General features: G+C 41.4%; 1 protein-coding gene across 2 annotated transcripts in view; it reads right to left on the reverse strand.

The window, feature by feature from the left end:
• PRKN (parkin RBR E3 ubiquitin protein ligase) overlaps window positions 1–21,930 on the reverse strand; it is a 1,122,166-nt gene that overhangs the window by 697,667 nt on the left and 402,569 nt on the right. Inside the window, exon 4 of one of the 2 annotated variants that reach the window (XM_080941626.1) lies at window positions 12,905–13,023. In XM_080941626.1, the coding sequence (XP_080797752.1) occupies window positions 12,905–13,023 (119 nt within the window). Of the gene's footprint in view, window positions 1–12,904; window positions 13,027–21,930 lie in introns of both variants that reach the window. The other variant, XM_080941625.1, reaches the window with a different exon arrangement.

Here is a 21,930-nt window from a genome sequence, read left to right on the forward strand (position 1 = left end):
GACTGGGTAACTGGGGAAAAGTGTATTCAGAGACATCACAGAGCCCCAATCTAACAAATAGAATAGAAACATTGTTTTTCATGCAGCAGGGTCTCAGCTGGGCAGAGTGCGGCTTCCTCTAGATCTAGTCACAATACAGCCTCTCTGGAAGATTGAAGGGTTTGCAAGGTGCACTGAAGGCTTTCCTTTTATCACCAGAACACAGTTAAATCTTAGAAGTCTGGGATATGCTGCTGTTTTCTTGTATTTCAACTTGAGCATCAAGAGTTAAGAATTTCCAAACTCAAGCACAATGTATGTAACCAGGTTGCATGCTTCCTGTCTTTATAGGCAAAACCAACATTTGATTTGACAGAAAAATGGAACACCAAGAAAATTAACAGCTTGCCCCACAGCAGGGTTCCCAACCCACCTGTTGACTTTGTGGCCCAGTGTCTTTCTTTCTCAGTGTACCATGCCTTTCATGTTCTGGGACATTGCTTGTAATGTCTGTGCTAAAGGCTTTATTTTTTTCTGTTACCTCTGTCATTCTGCAAGATTTGGGACATTTCCTGGAATCTGGTAAGCCATAGAAGGACATCAAATGCTTCCCAGACCATGAAGACACTGATATATCAAAAGTGCCTCCCAGTGAGCCTCTCTGTGCCAGTCATAGTCCCAGGACATCTGCTTTTTTATGTGTCTGGGAGATACTCATGTGTGCTTTATCCCTCTGTTCCTATATTATTCCATCACAGTCTTTGCCTGAACAGGTCATGGCTCACAGGAGGTGTGGAGGGGCTATGGTTTTATGAGGCAAATCAGGGGATGTCTATATGTCTTGACATGCCTGGAGGAAACGTTCCAGCACTTTCCAGCACTTTCTTCCTAGGCAGCCCAGCGAAACTGACAAGTAAAAAATTATTACTACTCAAATGCTATTTCTTCTCAATGTGGCGAGTCTCTAATTCTACTAGAGAACTGGGTGGGCAAATGTGCCTTGTATCTCTTGCAAAGGATCACAGGGAAGCTAGGGTTTATTCCACGGTAAATTAAAATAATCATTCTTAAAGAAGACTTAAACAATTTTAACTTAAAATGTCATTTGTCTTAAATTTAATTTATACTATAAAATTATTGTATCATTTTAAATATGCAAAAATAGAGTACTAAAACTACACCTATGTTTAAAACATATTATTGATGCCATTTTTGATAATTTCTTTAACATATTTAAAAACCTAATATGGATAGCTTTCTCCAAATTTGAAGAAAGAATTAGTAAAGATTTTTATAAATTTAAGATCATTGGTTTCATATACATCTACTTTTGTGGCAAAATTGCGTTTCCTATAATTAGAAGTTTCTAGGAAGATGATGTCTTATGCCAAGACACAGCATTACATGTGGATTTTAAATGCAGAGAGGCATGGAAGGTTCATTCACTAAAGAGCTCAAGCAGTCTGGGAAGGCAGCCCTCATTTCAATGCAAAACCATCAGGAGTAGAGAGCTAATAAGATTCTATGGATAATCTGGACTTCTGCTACAAACCCAGGCTGCAGCCAAAGTGACCTGACGGAGTTCCTAAGGATAAAGAGTGCACACACGACATACCTGGCTAGCTCAGACCTTCCAGTATCATCTTCCGTTCTAGCAACATTGCATTGCTACTCTGTGGATGAAGAGTGAAAGATCTTCACAAGATAATAGTAGCCTGTGGGGTTCTCCATGTCCCAAACTTTTCTCTTTGTGGACATGGCTCAGTGGCGACATGCTTGGTTAGACATTCAGCCTGTTTTCTGTTTCAGTATGGGTAGGGATGACTGGTGAAAGATTCAAAGATGTTTGTCTCCAAAATCCCCACGTGCCAGCTTAGTGTTCAGATGCTCAACATGGGACAATGCAAAGCCAACACATCTGGTGATGGTGCCAGACAGGCCCTGTCACTCTTGGCTGAGTGGTCAAGGCAATGCCTCATTTCTAACAACTGGACTCAGAGTTATTAGATTTTGCTAATGTGTATGTACTGATCTGTGTACCACAACTTCACTCTCCATCATACCCTTCATTTTTTGTGGTGGCTAAGTCTCTAACCTCTTTTCTTTTCTCAGTCTTCTTTCTGCTTAGTGTTAAGAAAATATTCTTAGAATCAATAAAATACAGGTAGGTCTACCCAACAGTTTAAACCAGTGTTCCCTATCCTACGAGGTCCTACTGTATTTTCCATGATGCTGGGCATGGAATAATTAGCGCACTAGCCACTACTCACAAGAGTCTGTGTAACTGTGACCTATGACTGCAGTAGCTGAGGAGCGGAAAGTTTCCTTTTCTTTAGTTTTAACTTAACTAAAATCTTAGGACCCATGTTTGGGCAGTGGCTGCCAACTTAGGCAGCTTAGCCATGCAACAAGTTGTATTAATTGATGCCTGCCCTGAAGACCGTCTGCTTTATCCCTCTAACCAGTCAGACCAAGCACTCAACAACCAGACAGAGTGGTTAAAAGCACTAGCTTTATCCCGGCAAACAATAAACAGACTAGCACATCTCGTCCATCTCCTTCTTTGGGAATCTCCTGCTTTGAGCTTGCTTCACTTTTCTGCCTACCTTTTTCCATCCTGGCCACACCCCACCCTACAGATTCCTACACGCTTTGGAGATTCAGAATTGACCGATCTGAGCAGGACTCATCTGTAAAACTCCAAGAAACTTGAAGAAAACCAATTTCCCCCATTTACTAATGGTATCAGTTCTGTTTCCTAAATGAAACATTCATTCCAAATGTTACACATAAACTTATGATTAAAAAAAGCAATGCTGTCCATCTAGGTCTTCTGCTTTTCTTGGCCTTATCACAACCTCATTCAATAAAGGTGGAATTGGTTTTGTTGTGAAATCCGTATTGGGCTCTGCTTCTGAACACATAAATTGGCATTCTCTTCAAGTTGTAATATTAATTTAATATATATTTCACTTAAACTATATTTTATAGTGTTAGTTTTTCTCTGAGGTCACCCAACTTTTCCAGACTCAAAATAATACACACTCATATGAAAACAAGTGCTCACAACACTTTGAGTTGTGCTGGATAATTTGAAAATGTTTCCCAGGAAATAACACACTGGAACTAGATAAAGAACTAAGTATCAAGACCAATTTATCCCCAGTCACTTCTTGAAAATTACAGTTTTCTAAGTAAAAGAAATAAAACTTCACAGCTGAACATACTGGTCTAAATTAAAATGTATCCAAATGACTATGAAACACTCTCTTGGTCTTCTAAGCAAACAATAGGAAAGGGAAAGTACTCATGTTAGGATAGTCAGAGCCCAGAATTCCCTATGTCCTCCATGATAAGATATTTGAGAAGCCTTTTATCCCGAGGAAAGACCGTTACATATAACTTAGTCTAAAGGACAGCAGCTCCGAGTTAGCAGAGGTCCAACATTTCAGCTCATTTTCAGCATTTATTATCTCCGTGCTCTGAGATGGAATTTAATAGATGGTTGGAACAGCTATAACATGACATTAAGCAAAGAACATGTCAGTGGCATCCATGGCCCCAGCAAAGATGGGAGCTCCAAAACATAAATCAAAAGAAATAGAAGAACATCTTATAAGGAAAGGACGGCAGTGATCCTGTACATCTAAAATATTCTAAATGCCTCAGGGAGCACAAGAAGTGTGGTACGCTATGGATAATGATGCCCCTGTAGGAGCCCTTGCTCATCTCAGAATCGCATATACTTTTCTCAGGTAATAGAATGGCCACCATGATGCTCACCTTTCCAAATTCACATGATTAGCATATTAATAAAGATGTTGAGAATGAACATATCCTTTAACTCTGAAATGATCTACAGATTTAGCTTATATAACATGTTACTACATTTTCAGTTTCAGTTGGAGGACCAAATACAATAGATATCAACAAGTAAAGGAAGTCTGTGTTCTATATGCAAATCACAAATCTGAAACATGGTCTATAATTCGGAATAGACTTTAATTTTTAGAGCAATTTTAAGATCATAGCAAAAGCCAGGGAAATGTGCAGATAATTCCCCTTCACATCTTACCTGGAACATGGTGCAAATTCTAAAACTCTGACCAAGCAGTGTGAATAAAAACTGCCTCCCTGAAGATGGCTTAGAGAAAAGGCATGGGGAATTCTGGGGATGGAGTTCTGCTCTGTGGTTATCTACCTCTCACAAGAGGACAACGCTGAACTTTAAATCAAAAGGGAAAATCTCGCTGGAATGACTGAGAGAGCATGTCTCAGTTATTATAGGGCAGACACAGCAAGCACGGTCCTCAAGCTCAGCTCTGCTTTGGGTCATATCGCAGAAGCTCTGAGAGGTGAGATACCTGACTAGGACCTACATGCTGCATTTGGGTTCACCTAAACAAAGGACATATTGAGTGTTCTAAGTGGAAAATGTGAAGAACTATGCCAAGATCATATTCCATTCTGCCAGAACTTGAGAGCACAGGGAGCAACAGAGAAAGTTCCTATGGAGAAGACGGAAAGCCTAGGGGTTGAAGAAGAGGTGAATGAGGCCAGTGTAACCAAACACTGTTCTACCAGGACAAGGGATTTAGATTGAATGATTACAAAAAAACATTTCTGATCAAGGATTATTGGTAGGCCAAGGCAAGCAGTGAGTCTAAAGCCTTTGGTCAATTCTTTATGGATTATCTGTATCATGACTGTATACGGTATGTTCTGCACTATTTGCGGTACAGAGGCAAGTAAGGTAGGTTCCCGTGCTTTGGGAACTGAATCTTATGGTGAACGAATGCAGAGATTCCTGAGGCACAAGGTCTGCTTCAGTCTTTTGGTCACACTTTATTCATCTCATGAACTTGAATCTGATTTCTATTGGATGGATTTATGCACACTTTATCTGCTTACAGCAACACTGTACAATTTGTAGGTTATATGACACTTGTTTTCACTGACCTTTGCCAAAACTACTTTAAATAGTGGCCTGGTTTTTCCTGGTTTTAGCCTATCACAGAGAGGGGAGAGTTGTTTCTCTCTAAATTGATGATGCCAGTTTTCAATTCTGGCCATGCCTGATTATTTTAATTGCATGTCACTGCATAGGCAAGTAGGTCAGTACATAGTTATTAGAATGGCTTTCTAGATGAATATAAAATTCTTCCTGCCAACTGATGATTTATAGTGCAGAAAAAAATCAAGAGTAATTCTGACGCTAGCCAGAAATATAATTATTTGATACTGTTTGGGAGAGCCCTTAGTTCAAACACAAAGATACGTGATGGGAGGATGTTAATGATATTCAGAGATGTGTGTGGCCTTTGCTGACAGGTTCATGTCAAAGGTTCTGTTTTCATTGGTATGACACATTAAAACAGAGCGACTTGCCTGGCTAGTCAGCCAAAAATCCCTAATCTGTGACCATTCCCTCTTTCCGCGATTTTATTTCTCTAAGTACATGAGCATTTTCTGGCTGCACTGAAGGAGATCCCCACGTTTCACCTCTTATCCTGTTTCTGAATCTTGACCCTGCATCAGGAAGTGCAGTCAGGTAAGACTGAGTTTTCAGAAAGAGGCTGCAGAGTTAGGGCTCAGCTCTCCCCATGCCCTGGTAGGAAAACTCATGAAACTCAATGCAGGAACTTTTGGGTCAGACCTAAGTTTCTGTTCCTCACAATTCATTCTCAGTTTGGTTTCATTCATACTGTGTGACCCAAGTAAAGTCAATTAACCTCTCCATTTCCCATCTGGCTTTAATGATACATTTATGCAGGTAGCTTGATATTCCTAGGCGGAAAAGGCATGCGTGCATAACTACAAAGGCTTCTGTAAAATAATGCTCAAAGAGATCTCCATCCTTAGCTGGATGCCCTGCCTAACCCAGGAATTACATTTTCAATGTGATTCTCTAACTTCCCACAGTTTGTTATTGGGGGGTAATACCCTTGGCTTTTTTTTTTTTAACAAAACATTGAAAAATGATCTAGGATGGCCTGAGACAGGACTGCTAAACTCTGCTTATGTTTCCCCAGTGAGGTTTTGAAGTAATTTACTTCTTAAGCAAAGAACAAATAAATTAACCCACTGCACTATAGAACTATTTCTTATTTCCCCAATTCTTGATAAAGCTTCTAAGTGATAAAATGGATAATACATCAACTTCATTCTGTAGAAGAACAGGGAGCCACCACTATATACAAACAGAATTAACCTCTGGTAGAAACGTAGCATTTCACACAGCAAAACAATTTGAGTCTGGCCAAATTGTCAGGTTAAAAATGCTAATACAAATATGGCAGATGCAAGCAAAATCTCCACTCAGTAAAGTGGCGAGTCTGAGAATGTTATCTGAAACAATTATGAATTCACAAACATGGCTGCCACCAGTCATCCCCACCCAATACCCACACAAACATGGCTGCCACTAATCACTGCTAACCAACACATCTCTCCTTGTTAAAAATGCTCTGTGCTATGACTGGAGAACTTCTGGTTCCAAATACGGAGAATAATTGTGATCAGTCTAGGCCATTAAAAGGTATTCTAGTTCTCTTAGGCAGACATTTGGTCTCTAATGTCATTGATAACTTTCAGTGGCCATATAACATAGCTATGAACCATAAAATATATAGAAAAAAACCTACTGAAAGACTTTTAAGAATTATTGTCACCATTGTTTTAAATAAGAGACAGAATTGCTTTCTCTACCCCATAAGCAGATTTGATATGATGATACCCAAAGTTGGACCGTGAAGAACATATGACAATAGCCCAGTGTCCCCTCTAGGCTCCTTGCACCTCATTCTTTCCCACCAGAAATACAGCTAGTCATTGGATAATCTACCATGAGTATTTAAAACAAGCCTAAGCATCCTAGGAACTCAAGATGTCCAGCACAGCAACCAGTCATATCTTTTATGTGTGTGTACTATGACCATTTATAGGAGTTGGCTCTTCTAGGTTGCTGTGAATCACCAAAAGCTGATTTTTTTTCAAATGGCTACTTTATCTAATACAATAATGTATTCACAAGCTACTTGATTATATAATACACACACATGTATATGGATATGTAATGGATATGTGTATATGCATATGTATATATATATGTGTGTGTGTGTGTGTGTGTGTGTGTGTGTGTGTGTGTGTGTGTCATGAGCAATGTGCTCTGAGCTCTTCGAAGCTCCTGGGCCACCATGTATTCTTTTTTCCTTCAATTTTTCCTCAAGATGCCCCTAAATAGACCAGATCAGACCGTGGAGAGCAAAACTAAACAGGCTGAGCAGCAAATCCCAGAGGGCAGAAGTGCTCTGAGGCAATGAGGAGGTTCAGGCAGACAAAGATGTAGGCTTAGAGGCTGAGGTGAGCCCAGCACTGCCTCAGCCTCTGCTCTGCAGACACATGAACTGCATGTGTTAACTGCTTGGATGCTGCAGCTGCAAGGATATGTAGACCTCCTGGAAAACAATGAGCAAAAGGGTATGAAGGCATAGTTGCCACTTGGGTGCACATAACACACACCAGAGGGACTTCAGTAAATATGTGGTAGCATGCAGTGTCTTTGTTGCACACTAGAACCTCAGACATGCCTGACGCCAACCTGACAAGAGAATTGCATTCTGGGGCAATAACGTCTGATGTTGATGCTAGGAAAGAAAGTGAGCTTAGATATAAACCCAGCCTATAATTCTTTACAAAGATGTGTGCACCTTCCCAGGCAAGTAGACCCCTGACCAACAATTAATCTGCACCAAATATTAAGTTTAAGAATGATTATACATTTAAACTATATTTCTTAATAAATTTCCTCACATAAATTTTGCCTAATCCATAAACCAATTTTAAACAGAATCCATCATTCCAGGCACTTTACATCTTATTCTATTTATCGCACCATTTCTCATCAGAAACCTTTTAGCTTTAATGCTATTCTGAGGCAGACTATCTCATTAGGGTGGCAAAGATAAAGTTCTTTTTGAGATAAAGTAATTATAGTGATTGTGGGGGAAATATTATCCAAACTTCCTGGCTATAGTAATCTCCTGGCTTCTGATTAATTTTAAGACTAACAAACAGAGTGCAAACAAAGAGATACGAGTGGTGGATAGTGCAGGCAACCTGGAGCAAGTGCTGGAGAGTTTCTGTGTGTAGCTTAATCAGCAACTAAGGTTTGAGTGGGCTTTGTTCTGGGGCACCTATTCTAAGGTCACATGTGCAGATGTACCCTCTCTGCTCATCACTACACTGACCCCATCCTTTAAACATTACTGGAGACAGTGACTTGACTTTTGTATATTTGATGCTTATTTGTAATTAGATGAGTCAGTTTCTTCCTATCATACAATGACTTAGCCTTTCTCTTGAGGAATGTGGACAGGGCTGAGAGTGACAGTGGTAGAGGATCGGGTGCTTCAAATGCAAAGGAAAGAAGATCCATCAGGATTAGTGACACATAGCCCGCAGGGAGTCTAGAGCATCCTTCAGAACAACAGATCTCCCTCCATCAGCAGCTACTCTTAACTGAAGTCACCAGTCCAGGCAAAGTGTTAAAGGTCATAATGTCCCCGAGCTTTGGTTGACACCATCAGGAACTAGGGAAATCTTTGAGCCAGTGGCAAGAGTCACTTTAAATTACCCATTTAACTGCTCAAAAATACAATCAGAAACAATCCGGACGCACAGAGCAGCCCCTGCCGGGCTCACCCCTGTCTCATTCCCACATGGCCCCAAGTAGGTAATCTTTGAAGGAGTAGTTGAAAAATTGAATGCCTGCCATGGTTTTCCAATCAGCTGTGCTCACTACTTTCCAGCCAGCACTCACATTTCTAAAGGATATCTCCATCTAGTTGAAACTCTGGCCAAGGTCACCGTGAAATGAAAAGGATATTTTGATTTGGAAATGGTAGAGAACCTGGTGTGTGAGTTGATTCTCAACTCACTTGCAAGGTCATGTCAAAACCTCAGACTCCAATTTCCCTTCAGGACAAAAAAAAAAAAATGGCTAATGTTCATCTTCTTTGTCAGTGTATTAGGGACAGCATATTAAATGTGTATGGCTCAGTGACGCTATGTGCCCAACATAAGTAGAGTTCAGGAGATACTAGCATCATTAATGAGTGTCTAATAACAACAAAGTATGTAGAGGTGGCCACAAAGCTGTGCTTCAGACACACTGCTCTTTGCAGACAGTTCTCTAGACAAGAAAAATGAAATCATATACTCAAAAGTAATTCAGGTGGCTTAGATGAATCAATTATTTTCCTCCTCTGAAAAACCATTTGCATATGATCCCATGTTCTCTTATTTTCATAAACAGAAAACACTGTATAGGCTGATGAGCTATATAAAGAATTGGAAAAATAAAACCTAATAGGTGACTGTTATTTATTAGATGTCATCCTCCTTGGCACAGTCCAGCACCTGCTGCATCGTTACCACAGTGGAGCTTGCAGGCTAAGCAGCAGTTCCAGTGTCTACAAATCACAAAATGCAAGCATCTTGTCTCCTTTGCTATGGACCAGTTATACTGCATCTGAAATATGAGGGAAGAGGAACCATCTTTAAATTATGCTGTTTCCATGTTCTGTAAATCCTTAAGAATATCTTCCATGGGCGTTTTCAGTGATGACTTAGTATGTAGAAAGTGATTGAATAACAGATGCTGAATGCTGCATTAACACAGGAAGCAGTCTAACCCAGAAAAGGCCAGCACTCTGGGCAGAGCAGAGAAGATTTTTCACTCCTAATTCCAGTATTCGATAACAGTGTGACACTGGGGCCCCATTTAACCTCACGATGTCATCTGTAAATGTGTTGTGAAAATCAGAGAAAATTACAAATGCGAAACCCACGAAGAAAATCAACAAACCCGTTGCAAGCACATCTTAACCAAAGAGGCTGATAGATTCTAAGATGCCAGGCAGGGATTCTGTGATCTATGAAGTCAATGTGTGGTGGCTCAAGAAACATATGCAGCCTTCAACGTTATGCAACATTCAATGTTACCCACTTTGTACTGTGCTATGGGTAAGACACAGGAGAGCTGATCAGGATAAAGTTGGAAACAAAGTGACAGGTCACCTGATCACATAAAGCTCACAGGAAGTGGACTGGTGAGCATCATAAGAAGAGTAGTAGTGAGAATGGGGGAAATCTCAGCCCTGGGGACAGCACGTGAGGTGGGAATCACATGCCATCACTCATATCCGGAGAACAGAGTGCTGGCATGTCAGCAGAGACTGCCACTCAAAGGAGGAACCACAGCTGCATCTGAGCCAGCGAGACAGAAAGAGTTTCTGCTTCTCTGCAAGGAATCTGCTGAAGCCCGCATTCTCATACCAACTTACAAATAAACTTAAGCACATGTAGGTAAGTATGTATGAACCATGATGGAATAACAGCAATAAAGCGGTGACATGCTTAGATGTGTTTTGAGTACTGTTATAAGCACTCTGTATACTGACATACTCTCCCTACAGCCAAAGATACACAATGTCCATTGTATGCGTGAATGGCTGTCCCCAAATTGACACATGGAGCTGCTATGCTCTGGGGACATTCTGGCTTTATGGTTGTTTTACAGACAGACACCATACTGCCTGTCTCACTGTTACAGGTTGCTTACTTCAGCCACAATGAGTGGCTGACTTCCCCTCCCATAGTTTGCAGACTATTCACTAATACTACAGTCTGGACCTCTCTATGCATCCTCCCCTCCCATACCACCCCAGACCTCATGTTTTACCACTTCCCTGGTTTCTGTACTTTGTGTATGTAAACATTTGTGGGGTGTATGTGTGTGTGTGTGTGTGTGTGTGTGTGTGTGTGTGTGTGTGTGTTTGAATGACACATACCAGTCTAGTCTTGGCACAAACTCCCTCAAGCTCTGGTTTTTATGGGTGAATGACTAGGTCCCTTTAAGACTTAGCTTTCTCAAATCAAAAATGAGATTACTAACAGCACTTAACTTAGAACTTTGCTATGAAATAGATGATGCAATGCATGAAAAGGGTTACATTGCTGCTGCTGCTGCTTGAATTCAGACTCAGGAGGTGAGGGCATCTCCACCACTGAGAGCCATCAGGATGAGTATGGAAAAAGGGGGCAGCAGGTAGAAGAAACTCTTCTATTGGAGTCATACAGCATGCTCCTAGGCACCGAGAGCTCTAGAGAAGAATCTGTGGTGATTGCTTCAGATGAAATGGTAAGGCTTCTTGGTGGATTTCATTATTTAGATAAAGATACTGCATCCCAGATACAACTGACTCACAGGCCTGAGTCAATGGATCATTGTTTCTCCTTTATCCGGGATGATTTTAAAGATAATAAACAAATCCTCTATATTCTCATTGACTAGGACTTGTCCTGTCTTCCCATTGTCTGCACAGTGAACTCTGACTGGCCTCCATCACTGGGGTCCCTACCAGAAGTATGTATCCATAGCTGAGTACCTGACTCTCTTGAACTTGGTGCTTTTGTGTGACCAGACACCCAGACTGCTACTGTCCAGGGCCATATACATATCACAGTCCGCTGCCACATTCTGCACAGATCTGGGGACAGCACTGTCTGGGGTAGTGAGAGAATGAAGAAAAGACAAAGCACAGAAACACACAGACTCACAGACACATGGACAAGCTGAGATCAGGTGCACTAAGCTCTCTCATGGAGAAGCTGCAGGACTACAGAAGTTCCGTGTGTTTATAATACACATTGAACAGCTGACATGGAGGTCATTGTATATGTAATTAGGAGGCAGGGAATCAAGGAACTGTGTTTAGTTAGTCTCAGTACGGGAGTAAGTCTTCAGGATGTAAATATCCAGGGAGAGACAACACCAATAGGCATTTTCTCTACAGGCCATCAGCCTCTGCACATGGACCAGAGGGAGGTTTTACTCTTCCTATGAGCCTTACCCCATGGATAGAAAAGCTTTGCCATCTCCCTATGGGTCTAAGGGAGTCCTTGGCATAGCCAGCTCATGTCAACAGCACATTCACAAATTACACAGGGCTTCCTCTCTGTCCCATACATAACACCGCTGAGGTAATATAAAACCCACACAACAGTTGCCCTTGTGTTTTATATCAAAGGTTGGAATGCTTCTTCTCCAGATGTAAACATCAGGTTGTACGGTCTAGCCTGCCTATGGGCGTGCACACAGCTGTAGACATCAGATGCAGAGGAAGTGGCCTGGGTTCCAGCAAATGTTATTTAGGGAGAGTGGAATCTACGTGTCAGTGAATGACCATGGGTCATACATTGTTTTAGTGTTTTTAGTTTTTCTTCTCCAACAATTTGAAACCATGAGACCATTGCTGTCCTGGGTGGTAAGGAGGTAAGCAGAAGGCTGTGGCATGCCTGGGGTCTACTGTTGTCAGTGCCCAGGCTCTTCAAATGCCCTGATTTTATCATTATTATTAGCAGTAAGTTATAGCTTGGTTGATCGACCTCTGTGCACTGTTCCTAGATGAGCCCTCTAGTATGTTCTGACATGTGCAGCCATATTGCTGACACACAGATCCACATATGGCACACTTCCAGTGCTCAGAGGTGTAACTTCATAGGTTCTTCTGTAAAATACCCCCATCAGTGTGAACCCAAGCCTTTCTGCAGATCTGAGCTGAAAAAAAAAAAAAAAAAAAAAAAAAAAAAAAAAGGTGTAGTGTGTGTTTGTGTGTGTAGCAGGGGACATGGCGGTGTACCAGAGAAACTTACAGAGCAAAAACAAAACAAATAAACAGAGGAAAAACTACATTTGCCATGAAACATGAAATCTGCTTGCCATCAGCAATCAGAGCCGCAGAATAACATCTTCCTTTCTGGGTGGTCATAGTCAATTGGAAGCAGGGAACAATTGCCCCCAAAGACAATTATTAATCTGGGCAAGAGCAGTCCGGTGAGGACACTGCTCCTGCTTCCTTACCTGGGCCAAGGTGAGGGTTGCTTGTCTGCAGGTGCCGCATTGAACTCGGAGCTTTCCAGGCTGGACCCTGTGGCAGGGGCCTTTGCAGTAGACAAAAAAGCTGTTGTAGGTGGGTTTAACTGCTGGGAGAAAACAGAGACAGTACCCAATCAGTCCAGACTCTTAGGGGCAAGATGCATAGCTAACACCACGGGAACATTTTGTGAAATTATAAGAATGAACGCTCTAAGGAGGAGATAACAATCTGGAAAACACAGCTTTATGTTGAAAAGGGTTAAAGTCTCCTCTTCTTGTCACACCAACAGCCTTGTGACTTACTCATCAAAGTAAACAGGCCGCCACCTCCAGGAGCTGGGCCAGGGTGTTTGCAGCACCAGGAAATTAAATGCCTTCCTTGCAGCTGAAGCCTGAGAAGAGGACAGGCAATTCCGAGACTCTGGAAAATGCAGAGGCCGCTGCCCCTGAATTCTATTTCATGCTTCTGTACACAGCAGCAAAGACTCAAGATTTTTTCCTCTTAGAATCATATCTGTACCGCCAAGCCAGCCTTTCCCTCATGATCTGAGTGATCGGAGCACAGCTGCCGGGTTCCTAGGGAACACTTGCCCAAACCCAGCAACATATAAAATGCGAGTCCCGAGTCCCATAGAGCTTAGCAGATCCTGCAGCCTGTGCAGAAGTGCAAGCTTTGCACTTTGTTCACAGTCTCTCAGCTGGACAACTGCCATTCAGATGAAGTATTCCAAGTGTAACGGGTGAACGTGAAGGGATCAATCTCATCGAATGATTTCTCTCGTGTCAATATTCACCAAGTGTCATTCCTTAAAATAAGGGAACCTTTTATGGATATCTGACGCTTTTGTGTCTGAAAAGAGCTGACTAGAAGCTTCCAGGATATGACAAGTGCTTTCTAAATTTCTAAGTTTCCCAACTTAATTGTTTTTTGATCATTTTGTAATTGTTGCTGAAGGTGGGACACGTGTTTATAATTTTAATCATGTTGTCAGAATCATCTAGAAAAAATATGCATTCCTTATGGTCATGAATGACAGGTTTTGGTCATCCAAATGCATACAGTGGACTAAAAACAGTACGGAGACAAGGAGCAGACAGCAGAGGTCCCTGCCGTTCATTTACTCAGCTTTGCTGACTATGTTGCTGCTAAAACTTTCTAAAATATAAGATAAAATAAGAAACATTCTGATGCATTTGCATTGTCTTCTATAAGGCTGCTCTTTGGCAATGAGTACTTAGCTGTCACTTTGAAAGGCAAGACAGACTATAAATACATGTTTGTGTTGATATTAAATATCTGTTTTGACACCTCTTCATAGCTTTTGTGCCTTTGTGGGCAAGACCTTCTAGTTGTGAATATCACATGGCTATTGGCAAATATAATTGTTACAGGAAATATATGTGGGTCAGAACTGAAACACAGAGATATTAGTCCACGTCACAGTGATGTCTGTCACATAATAAATGACTGACTGTCAAAAGATCACAGGGACTGCAATGACAGCTCTAGCCTTTGGTAAGAACCCCATTTCATCGCTGTTAGAACTTATAAAACAACCCGGCAAGGATTTCAAGTTTCCTTGCTGTTAACACTTATCAGCAATGGTCCAACACCTGGTCCCACAATTTTCATACCCCACCTGTGAAGCTTAGACAATAAAAATACAGAAAGAATGTGTGAAAGAAAGCAAAATCTTTACCAAAGGGAGTCAGTCTGGGCCTCAGTCAGGGCACTGTGAGTAGAGATTAAGACCTGCTGGGCACTGGAGACTCCTCTCTTCCCTTATACCAACAGCAGTGTCTGTGGGATTGTCTCTGCTAATGATGCATGGGAGGGTGGTGGGGGGGGGGGTGGAGTGAGGCTATCCCCTTCCACCTCTGCCTGCTTCAACTATCACTAAGTCCTTGAGAACCCTGTGGCAAAATGCAGCATGTCACCTTGGTGGCCCGGAATCCTGCAGGATGACATGCAATCCATTACACACTGCTATCCAGACCCAGCCGATTACTAGCCGGGCTAAGGGAGACCAAGGTCAGTGCAATGTGGGCTATAGCACATTTCAAGCTGTTGGCTTCAATCAGCCAAGCATCTGGGGTTTCGGGTGACTCATGAGAGTCCTTTTCAGAGTGGCCTCCCCTGCCTTTTTTTTTTTTTCTTTTTCTTTTGGCGGTGTGACATGCTTTACAGTGGGGAGGCTTCTGTGGCCTTGTGGCCTGCTGTGGCCTAGAGTATACTGCGCAGGAAGGACAGCAAATGCCCCACAATTTTGTGGGCAGGGTTCCTATTTGGCTTGACTGATGAACCTGCACCTGGAGCTTGTCATCAGAGTTATTCTGTGAAAGACTAAAAACCCTTTAGCAGGAACTTGGCACCTCTAGTCACTAAGGTGTTTCTCCTGCTTCCACCTCATTCGGGACCTTAAATGTCTTTTGCTCTCCTCATCCTTAAGTCTCTCCTTCAATAGCCAAAGTAACTGAAGTAGCTTGTGTTTACAACATGTCCTGTTGTATAGAAGAAGCAACAACTGGAGTGGGGACTGGCCCAAATATGTTGCCTGCCTGTGGATCTCATTCCCCTAACCAGGCTGCCTTGTCTGGCCTCAGTGGGAGAGGATGCACTTTGTCCTGCAGTGTTGAGCCCAAAGTGATGATACCCAAGAATGAGTGGGTATCATCATTCCCTTTTCAGAGGAGAAGGGAATGAGGAATGGGGAGAGGATCTGTGTGAGTGAGGGGGTACTGGGAAGAGAGGGGATGATATTTAATATATTTTTGGATAATAGGCTTAAAACCTAAAGAATCATTTTAATAATCATGTATTTATCCCACACAAACACATTAAATATTGTATAAAATACTAAATGGAACTCTGCTGTCCTAGGGACCTTTCTACATCTGCCTCATCAAGATATGTGCAAACAATGTGTCCTGTAGCTCTGGTGGGCTATGGAGTATTGGAAAACGTATCTAGGGATTACTATTTTGTTTTGCTTTGTTTTCTTAACTTTAAAGGAGACTTCATTTCAAAAGCTGCAGGTGGGTAGCAGCTGGCAACATGGAAGATGATAAAAGCAAATGAGTGTCTAGCCTTGTCTCACTCCCTCATCAGGGACACAGACAGACAATACTAAGCAAAAAGGACAACACACACCAAGAAGTCCAACCACTCCATTGAACTGCTAATAAGAAAACACAGTTGGAAGGATTAAAATAGAACAGAAAGGTTAGATATGGAGGAAAGAGAGAGCTGGGGCAGATCCAGGCTACTTGGAGCCAGGGGGCCAGCAAGGCTGCTCTTTGCTGCTGTGCTCTGACTTCTGTCCCATGTGACTCAGTCCTGACACACACTTCCAGAACTATTTTGCATTTCCACTGACAATCTCCACAGTGTGATCTGACCATCATCCTCAATGTCCAACTGGAATGAAAACCTTGCAAGAATTATTTCTTTTGTTTTCCACAAATAGGATGGTTGCATAAAAAAAAATAGTATCTCTGATCACAGATATGTTCTGTTCTGTATTGTCACCTCTACATACCTGTCATGTCTCCAAGTCATAGAACTGGTGTAGGTGTCAAACACAGAAGCTCCATCATTTTACTAGGACAGCTTCCCTCTAGAGAACCACAGGTAAAAGTCTCTAAAAGCAATTTCATCGAGAGACAAAGGCTCTCCTTACAGCTCTCTTACCTCATGGTCTCCCTCTTTCCAGTCCGCTAAAGACTCATGGCACTCTCTGTAAATGCCATTGGCCCTAGGCTCAGGGTGACTCACAGTTGGTATATATCTGTCTCATTTTTCTGTATGATTTCATTTCATTTGATATGGCCTAAGAGCTAAGGGAAGTACCTTGAACTTAGTTAAAAATGCCTATCTTTGGGTCAGTGAATTTTCCCATATCTTCACATGCTATAAAAGTTGTAGGTTCAGCAGTATGAAGAGATACAGCAACATAAAGCATGCTGCTGTGGTTGCCAAATGCTTAGAATGTCTCTGTGCCAGACAAACTCCACAGACTCACTCCTCACATTCTTCACAATGCTAGAATGTAACTGTTGAAAGCAACAAAACTGACACCAATAGCATCTTAGGACTAAGTTAAGTGGGGAGCAGAAAATGATTATTAAAATGTTGTAGAGGATTTAGTATAATTAAATGTTAAAGGTCAAAATCTGAGCCAGGTGTGTTGGCATATGGTCATAATCTAAGTTCTTGGTATGTGGAGCAGGGGGGTTAGGAATCCAAAACTTGATTCAACTGTCCTCCATTCCCTAACATGAGTCAAATTCTGAAGTTTAACCCCAGATGAGATTCTATTAGGGAAGGCAACAGTATGTCAACACCTAACATTGCAACCCATCTCCACTACATTCTTTACTTGAGACAACTGAATCCAAACACCATCCCATGATTTTAAAAAGCCCTATTCTTACCTCCCGTGGAGTAGCCGAGGAGATGCTGTATTATAAACAATTTCCAATTCTATAACCAGCCAGCCAATACAAGTGCTCCTAAAATAGGTTTATCAATCTCTAGGGAGATTCTATCCTTAAAAAGTTGTCACTTAACTCTCAACCTTTTCAGGTTTGGGTTTTTAATTAATTAATCTGAATGATGATTTCTTCTGGTAAGGTAAAAACTGTTGATTCATCAATGTGAAGCCTTTGCTTGATTTCTGTTTGTTGTTGCCAATTTATTTTTTCATTATTCATTTGGAAAGTAACAAAAAGATCTCCCATGCCAAGATAAAACTGCAGAGTGAAGTATACTTTGAGGATTGTGTTCATGTCGATAAGGCACAAAGCCAAGCAGAGCACATTTTAGATGCTCTTTCTTCCTACAAATGGGCCAGGGGTGAGTGCCAGCAAAGTTGTCTAGCACAGGGGCTTCTGAGATTTGCGGTTAGATCAATTTACAATACTGATCACTGTATACGGTACTTACGGAAATATCTACAGCCCTGGATGTGTCTATCTTGACTTGCAGAGGTGGTAACATTGAGTCCAAACAGCTTGTGTTAAACCTGACCAGACCTTGCCACTGTGAGCCAGTTTACTATTGATCTTTTCTGGCCATCTTCTGATTTCTAAAACTGAGATGACAGCATGGAAACACAAGCTGTGGAAAGTGAAAGAACAGGTGAGGCACAGCACTGTGTCTGACACACTGTGTGTGTGTGGACTGTGTCTGACACACTGCGTGTGGGGGGCTGGGGTCGTTCTTACCCACTGCCTAGTTTTACTTGCTGTTCTTCACATTAGAACAAGTCACTCCTACATCCAGGGGCATTCTCTTCCCAATTTTATAGTTCTAACATAATATTTATCACTCCAACCTACTCTAAGACTTAGAAACTATAATTCTTCACTAATTATTTTTATTATCACTTCATGTCTAACCAAAGCTTTTACAGTTGCAGTAGTGGTATGGGACACAAACCTCCTGGAAACTGTTTGCTGGAGTCATTGTATTGTGATATTAAAATGACACTGAAGAGGATTCAAAATAGGTTTCTTCTTCTTTTTTTTCTTTTAGTCTTTTTTAAAACTTTTATTAATTTATGTTATAGCCCTTTTCAGACACACCAAAAGAGGGTATCAGATCCCATTACAGATGGTTGTGGGTGCTGGGAATCGAACTCAGGACCTCTGGAAGAGCAGTCAGTGGTCTTAACTGTTGAGCCATCTCTACAGCCCACAAAGTAGTTTTCAAAGTTCCATTTTAATGGATGACTTCGAAATTACTGATTATCTTTTGAAAGTAGGCACAGTCACCATAGCTTCATAGCTAAGAAGTCAGGAGCTCCTGGGATGAGTGCTACCCACAGGACAGCAGCACGGGTTTGAATACGACATTTTCTGATTCCAAAGAGAACATATTTTCATCTTGGTCAGATGATAATAGCTTTGACTAAGGGGCAGTTTTAGTGACTACTGTGGAGACTGACCCCACAATTGTTAAAAACTGGGCTTTCTTTAACCCTGGTTAGCAGATACACATTAAGGCCAGGGATCACCAAAAACAAATAAACAAACAAAAATTCTCAGGTCCTGCTTACGTCCTCCCTTGCCACAGCCAATCTTTTGCCTTCTTTTAATAATGATAAAGGTTTTATGGAAATACCCATTACTGTTGATAGGGATGTGCAGGCACAGAAATTACCAGGGAGGAAAATTAAGCCTTGTTCCTAAGGATCTGCGCACATTCTTCCAACTGGCTATTGACCCAGGAAACGGTAATCTGTGGCATGGCATCAGAGTTAATAGACATCTTTTGTTTACTTTTGCAAAAATGATCCTTTGCTTGACACTTGTGATTTATCAAAACTAATTGATTTAAATCCCCCATTGTAAATGTTCTGAGTATTAGAGACAGAAACCGATTAAGTAAATGAGCAATCAAATCTGCCTTAATGAGAGACTTCAGCAACCAAGGCGTGAGCCTTCATACACCCACGTTCCTCATCTGAGTTTATCCACAACAGATACTGAACTTAGTTTTGTATAAATATTTTAAATATGATATATACTACTTTACTACTGTCATTAAACAGGTCTCAAGTTTCAGATGCTTTCAGGATCTTGTTCCCCTGTGCCAAACGATAAGACAAGATGTATAATATTAATAAAGGTTATCTTTCCCAGTACTGAAAATGGGAGGAGTGTTTTGTTTTAGTATGGTGATATGAAAAACAGGAGGTGATTTTTTTCTGGGTTAAGATAATGATATTGCATATGACACATACTTCTGAAAACAAATGACAGGATCATGAACTACAGGAAGGGGTCCTGTGGGATTCTAGGGAAAGGTGTACATCACAGTTGGCTCAGGAGTCCCCATTTTCTTCATCTAAACATTTGTCCCTCTAAGGTCCCTTAAGGTTTAAATGTCTATAGCACAGGGAAGAACCTCACCTCTGTAGGGGCTTGCCTGCTTCAAACAGGCCTTCCCCACATTTCCCCAGCATTTCATTCTGCTACTGGTGTTGTGTTTCTGATCACTTCCTCTTCCTTCTCAGAAAGGTCGGGAGCCAGCAAAATAGCTACTGATCTCACTTGTGCATCCCAACCTTGAGAAATGAGATATTCAGCAGGCTCTTGGGATTCACTATCTGGAGAGCTCAAGAAGCCACTTGATTAGGCTGCTTCCCCTACCATGGGACTCTTTCTAGACAAGAAGCAGTGCCTGGCTTTTAAAGCCCACTGCACGTTTGTGGGCCAGTGCATACTGCATGTCGCCTTTAGAAAAAAAAAAAAAAACTGGACTTAGGGAGATTAAAATAGGAAATTAAACCCACAACATGATTCATGGTAGATAAGCAGTCTAACACTGAGCTATATGGCTCAAATGCCCCAATATCCAGCTTTCTAAATGAATATAAACATCATCTGTCTAATGCCTGATTGCCTGGGGGGTGGTAATTCCTGTAGAGAAGCAGGTACTGCTACCAAAGATAAGACCACCAAGGGCTGATGAGGCTCTCATTGTGCCTAAACTGCACACTCCATTAATGACTGAGAAACCACACCTGCCACATAAGAGGCACCTTAGCAGTTTTAAAATTTAAGGAAGAAACTGAAATGAAAGGTTGGAGTGACCTCTGAGCCACCAAAGGCTAAGGCTAAGCTTCCAACTAAAACATCCAACAGACCTGGAACCTTATATATGGTATGGAGAATATTCACTATGCATACACAGCAGAACAGAAACTTAGTGTTCACAGGACACAAACAGAAAGACTGGGTAAGAATGTACACTTCATCATGGAGTCTGTATAGGAAGTTCTGTGTCTGTATCTTTCAGACTTGGTACAGCTTCCAGAGGCCATAATTCCAAATTCTTTCCAGGACCTTAAACTGAGATGCATAGGACCTTAAAAGCACCCAGAGTTGAGGTTCACAGCCCAAGTTTGTGTTGCTGGGCAGAGATCTTCTCTTGTCTGTACATTGCTTCAGGTCCTGGCCCCTAAATTAATTCTATCATCCCCTTCCCAGAAGCCTGGTCTGGGATTTCTGCAGCAGCTACTAAGGCCTGGGAGGAGATTTTTTTTTCACTTTTACCCTACTCCCCTGCCAAGTAAGGCAAGATCCACTTGCAAAAGGAATGACAATCTGAAACCTTATTGACCTCTGCTTTTTAAAAGTCCTTCATTTCCCTGCAGCAAAAGGTTTGCTGCTACAGCATGTGGATGTGACATCCAGGACTCCCAGGATCTTAGCTTAAAAGGAAACCTGAGGGAGAGGATGCTTTCACTAAGTACCCTATGTCCCCTCTGCTATGTGGTTGGTGTATCAACTGCTGACCATCTATGTTAGAAAATGTTTCTGCCTTGCTCATTTAAATATATTTTCTTCATCAACATTTTCTTTTGCCCAGTAAAATATGTCAGCATTCCAAATTGCATCTGCACAGTGATAGCACAAAAAGAAAACACACATACACACACACATACATACATACATACATACATACATACACACACACACACACACATACATACACACCTCTGTTTGCTATGTTGGATGCATCTGAGAAAAGCATGTAGGAAGACTTGATTTTAGTAGTTTTAGCTTGCTGTGATAAGTAATATTTTGCTTATATTCATAAATGTATCTTTTAGTTTTTGAAAATAATTTTTTATGTTCATGTGCTTTGCCTGCATGTATGGCTATGCATTATGGGCCTGCCTGACACCTATGTAGGTCAGATAAGGGTTAGATCTCCTAGAACTGGAGTTACAAATAGTTGTTAGCCATTGTATAGGTACTGGAAACTGAACCCAGAGCTCTGAAAGAGTAGCAACTGCTCTTAACTTGTGAGCCATCTCTTCAGCCCCATAAAAACTATTCTAAAAAGAAACACCAGGCTCACCCACTTGTCACCATTAAAATAAAAATTCAAGATGTACTTCCTAAAACAGATGCTAATATCATGAAACAGCTTATTTTCTCTACTCTTCAAAAGGTATGTGAATAGACATTTCCACCAGTTGCAGATAGATGTAATTATT

The sequence above is a fragment of the Micromys minutus genome (genome assembly GCF_963924665.1).
Source record: "Micromys minutus genome assembly, chromosome: 30".
Lineage (NCBI taxonomy): Eukaryota > Metazoa > Chordata > Mammalia > Rodentia > Muridae > Micromys > Micromys minutus.